We start from the raw sequence: 5,158 nt of genomic DNA, 5'->3' as shown, positions 1-5,158 counted from the left end.
AGCACGACAGTACAAAACACCAGGTGGGATAAACAGCTTCTGATGCCACATTTACAGATGAAGATTTGGGTTTTTCAGGATGTTGCAGATAAGGGCTTTCATTTAGCACCTGCCGACTTCGCTGGGGTCTGCAGTTCACAGTGTTTCATAGCACTTGGGGGTCAGAGCTGGTCTCCATTCCTTAATCACCCCGTGAGAAAAGACCAGTCTTCCTCATCTTGACCAGTGATATCTAAAGTAGACTGACGACCTTAAGTCGATGGAATAGGCAGTAGAATTTTTTTGTTCGTTTCTTTAATGTGATGCTTCTTATTACTTCCCTGCATTCTGAAGAGTGGTGGTTACACATTTAGAAAGTATTATTTCTATTTCTCAGTACAGATTTAGATCACTAGCATATAAGATAACTAAGAACTTTTCGTAGAGTGTTATTTAATTAAACATGGGCTACAATAGTATTTATTATGGCACTTTAGTTGGAAAGTCGAAGTAGTTTGTCGAAAATGAAAAGGAGAAAAAGATCACAGTAGGAAGCACCACTAAGGCCTTAATTCCATCACTCGTTCTCCTACTTAATAGTCGTGTGACTTCCGGCAAGTTACGAAGGCCCTCTTTCTCATTTTCTTCATCTGGATAAAACCCTTAACGTCCCCAAGCAGAGCATTTTTGACGTTGTATTCTATGTAGGATGAGGGAGTGGAGTCCGATGACTTAAAGAAAGACCTGCCTCTCATGCCTCCGCCTCCGGACTCCTGCAGCATGAAGCTGACCATCCGGGAGATCTGGTTCAGCTTTGCCGCCCCCACCAACGTGCGGTCTCCCGCACACGCCTTTTCCAGGTAAAGGGTTCAGAAACGTCGCGCCCTCGCTCGGCCTCTCTTCTTTCTAAGTAGAAAATTTTGTTTCATAGGGGTTTTTTGAATTATTTTTTTTATATATCTAGTATTAGGATTGCTGCCTCTTCCCCATCTTTCCTATTCCATGCTTTCTCTAGACATTATTTTCAGCTCGTTTGACTGTTTTTCTTTTCTAGGGCTTTCGTGTTACTTTTACATGTTACCTTGCCATGAGCTTTTTATCCTTTTCACCTCTAATGCACTTTTATGTACTTTTTTCTTTGATCTGTTCTTTGTATATCCTAGTTATATCTTCATAATGTATCTGGTGGTCAAAAGGAGAAGTATTTTTGCCTAAATAAAATAGCCACTACGTACAGTAGATATGGAAGATTATTCGAAATATAAAGCTTGACACTTGTTTTTATATTTTAAAAATGCTTTAAAGGCAGCTGAACCTCTTAAGCACTGCGACTCCAGCTGTCGGTGCATGGCTTGTTCCCATTGATCAACTCAAGTCATCCTTGAACAAATTAGACACGGAGGGGACGTTGAGAGTGTGTGCTGTCATGGGATGCATAATGACTGAAGCATTAGAGGTAAGTCGTCCAACAATACAAGGTATCATACAGAGTTTACTATCAAAATGATCCTTATTGTTCGTCATTGTTGAAAAACGGCAGATGTGCAAGTTTCTAATTACTGGATGGCTTTTATTTGTACGATCTTTGATATGTCCTTCTAAACCTGTTATCTTTGCTTTGTTTCAGAATAAAAGTGTGCATTTTCCCCTAAGAAGTAAATACAACAGACTTACAAAAGTCGCCCGCTTTCTCCAAGAAAATCCTTCATGTTTGCTGTGCAATATACTACACCACTACCTGCACCAGGCCAATTACTCCGTCATCGACGATGCTACGATGGTGAGTGTCTGACAGCGCGCACTAGCTCCACAGGAGCCTCTGTTTTGTCGAGGCATGGACGCACCTGCAGGGCGCGAGGTGCGTCTGGGAAGTCAGAAGCACAGGTCAGGCAGAACTACAGGCCACAGACAACAGCAGGCTCAGGGCGGTGACTGCCAGCACTGCGACAGGTGGGAGCTGCCAGCAGGAAGGCGTCAGAAGCTGTGGATGTAGATGAGACTTCTAGGGATGGTGTGTTGAGTGAGAAACCGGGCACAGATGGATGTCTGAAGAAAACCAAAATTAAAGGGGGCGGGAAGGGTGGGTGCTGAGGAGGGAAGGAAGAGGTGGGGGAATCCAGAAAGAATGTCCTGGAAGCCAAGGGCATAATGAGTTTCAAACAAGAGAGTGATCACCAGAGTCAGATTTCATAGACTTATTTAATAAAATAAGGACTAATTAACGATCAACATAAGCACGACACATCTCTGACTCCAGAAGAGTGCTTCAGGGGAGGACACGTCACAGAGACGTGGCTGTGCCTTCTCCCCTCCAGCTGCTGGTCAGAGTCGGCAGCAAAGTGGGGACCACTGTAGCCACCGTGTCAGAGGCCAGGCAGACCCCCGATAGCCTTCAGTGGAGGACGCCTTGCTGGCGAATAACTCTCCAGTCAAAGCCGTTTCTCCCGACTCCAGGACCCGCGTGCGGGATGGAGGCGAAGGCCCCAGTGGGAACAATGGCCACATTCTCTTTCTTATAGTCGTCGCCATGTGGGATGAAATATATTCTAAGTTACGTAATTTGCACTGATTACACATTTAACTTTCGAAGCAGTTACAAACCCATCTACACCCAGCATTTCACTACAGCAATTAAGGTTTTTTAATGTTAAAAATAGTGGTGGTTATCTTTCTTGAAAGGAATACTTTCATTCCCCCTTTACTTAAAGAATATTCCAGGTAGTTCAAAATACATCTGATTCTTCACTTGGGCAAAAGAGCTAAAGTGGATTGGATGCTTCTCAAGAAGAATCTCAGTTTTGCGCCCCAGGTTCAGTCTCTTAGTCCCCTGGAGCCGCTGTGTTGCTTATGATGGAAAGATGTGACCTCATGTTTAGAGGCGAAGCTCTGTAGTCAGCTCAAGATGCTGGCTCTTCTTATGTAACCTGGGACGAATCACTTAACATATAAATTCTAGTTTCCTCGTTTCTCAATGGGATTATGAGATTTAAATGAATAAATGTGTGCAAAGCACGCGGGTAGCAGCCTTTACCATAGTAAGTAAGGTCACATCTAACCATGTCGCTGTTGCAGAGCGACGGACTGCCCGCCCTGGTCACTTTGAAGAAGGGTTTAGTCGCGCTGGCACGGCAGTGGATGAAGTTCATCGTGGTGACGCCGGCCTTCAAAGGAGTCAGCTTGCACCGGCCAGCGCAGCCGCTGAAGCCCCAGTCGGCCGTGGACCACGAGCAGGAAGATGGGCTGGGGCTGGACAGCGGCGGCGGCCTGCAGAGTGACACCAGCGCCGATGGGGCGGAATTTGAATTCGATGCAGGTAGGTTTTTTACATATTTTAGCTGGTTTTTTTGCACTTGGTAACCCAGTACATGTGCTCTTTTTCATAATCGTGTCCCATATTTGAAATTTGAATTTTTCATGGCTTAATTATGTAAGTACGATTTGTATTAGTTCAAATAAATGGTAATAATGTTGGAATCTTTAGACCGACTTGATTTTGTGAAATACAGTTGATTTCTCCTAATGTGTCTAAGACAAACGACAAACACCTTCGTTTAACTAGAATATTTTGAGAGAAATGTATTGACCTCCTTTTAAACTTTACGTTTGTCTCTTAATCATCTTCCCCTATATCCCAGTCTTAAGGGGTCTTTGAATAGTATCTGGTGCCTGTTCGGTCCTGAATTTCTGTAATGTGTGAAGGCCTGCACGCCGCCTGCCATTCTGCCAGAACTCAGGCAGGAGATACGCATTTCAGAAATACGCATGTATGCTTTCATGCTTCTTCCAAGTTAATTTTTAACATTTTCATGAAATGTTATTCATTGAAATTTATCAAATGAGAGTTTGAAAAAAATATTAAAAGCACCATAGGAAAGGACAGTAGTCTTAAAATTAGAGCTTTTAGCACATTGATGTATTTTAGCAATTTTTTTTCTTTTCAAATTGTGTTTAATAAATTGTGTTTAATAAATTGTGTTTAATAAATGAATGTGTTATGAGGAATAGATTTTGTTTATTATTTATTTTGAAAAATTTCAGGTCTACAAGTCGAAAGAATAGTCTAGTAAATATCTCTTCTAGTTAATTATCTTCAAATGCCCGTTAACCCCCAAATTTTGTGCTTTCTTGAGCTTAGTTGAATTGGTTTTTGGTCTCTATATCGTTTGGGTGGCGTAGGTGAGGTTGAATAAAAGCTCTTTCTTTCTTGAGACTGAATGAGAACATTGTGGTTGGAAGAGTAAAATAAGGAAAAGAGTGACTATTATAGCAGATTCCACAATGAATTCGTCCAGGAATAAGTAAAGTATAGTAACCACCAGGAATTGATGTTTCAAGAAACTGTCTGATAATCAGCCCACTTATTCTTGGAACTGTTTCAGCCACAGTCAGTGAGCACACGATGCTGCTGGAAGGGACGGCCACTCGGCCTCCGGCGGGCGGCTCTGGGCCTGTGACTGGAGCCGAGATCATGAGGAAGCTTTCTAAGACTCATACCCACAGCGACTCTGCATTAAAAATAAAGGTACATTATTGCTAGTTTGGGTAAGAGTTATCTAGGCTTGCAGAGAATACCTAAACTTTTGCCATCTCAAGTTTAAGTATCAGGTTTCTACCCTGAATATTTAAATTTAGCAAACATAGTGGTTTGTGTTACGTTAACAGGGTTACTGACTTTTAGTGTACACATTTCTTTGAACGTTAGGTTGTTAGTACGTGACGGTGAAGGAGGGTGACCGACTGTTCCGTAAAATGCAGCATTGAGGGTGTCCGTCACCTCGTCATCGTACGTGACCGGCATGCAGTTCCAGTTAGGCTGTTTGATGGTTTAATGACATCGTTTCGTTTCAGGAAATTTATCCAAAGCTCAATAAGACGCAGACATGCAGCAGAGTGGTCGGCTCGCCTGGGGGCCAGGCTGCCTGGTTTCTGTCCCACCTCTGCCACCCCGTGGCCTGTGACCCAACAAGTTTTAACTGCACTGAGTGTGAGGCTTACAGTAGTAAACGCCTTCAGAAGGCTGTTGTGAGAAATAACTAGTACATGGAAACATCCAGAACGGTACTCGGCACGTGTCGTGGGTTTTCTTGGTAGTTTGCTTTTCTGAGCACTGAAAACAGTTAATATTTTAAAACTTTCTTTGAAAATCTGGGTATTGAATTATATTAATATCCAGAATCCA

General features: G+C 42.8%; 1 protein-coding gene across 1 annotated transcript in view; it reads left to right on the top strand.

Annotated features, from left to right (window-relative positions):
• Positions 1-5,158, top strand: part of KIAA1109 (KIAA1109 ortholog) — a 146,012-nt gene that overhangs the window by 66,082 nt on the left and 74,772 nt on the right. Inside the window, exons 36-40 of the mRNA XM_023520429.1 lie at positions 688-839; positions 1,285-1,435; positions 1,607-1,759; positions 3,052-3,292; positions 4,359-4,501. Of these exons, the coding sequence (XP_023376197.1) occupies positions 688-839; positions 1,285-1,435; positions 1,607-1,759; positions 3,052-3,292; positions 4,359-4,501 (840 nt within the window). The remainder of the gene's footprint in view (positions 1-687; positions 840-1,284; positions 1,436-1,606; positions 1,760-3,051; positions 3,293-4,358; positions 4,502-5,158) is intronic.

Source organism: Pteropus vampyrus, unplaced genomic scaffold (genome assembly GCF_000151845.1).
Source record: "Pteropus vampyrus isolate Shadow unplaced genomic scaffold, Pvam_2.0 Scaffold263, whole genome shotgun sequence".
Classification (NCBI taxonomy): Eukaryota; Metazoa; Chordata; class Mammalia; order Chiroptera; family Pteropodidae; genus Pteropus; species Pteropus vampyrus.
This window is presented reverse-complemented; position numbering and strand designations above follow the sequence as displayed.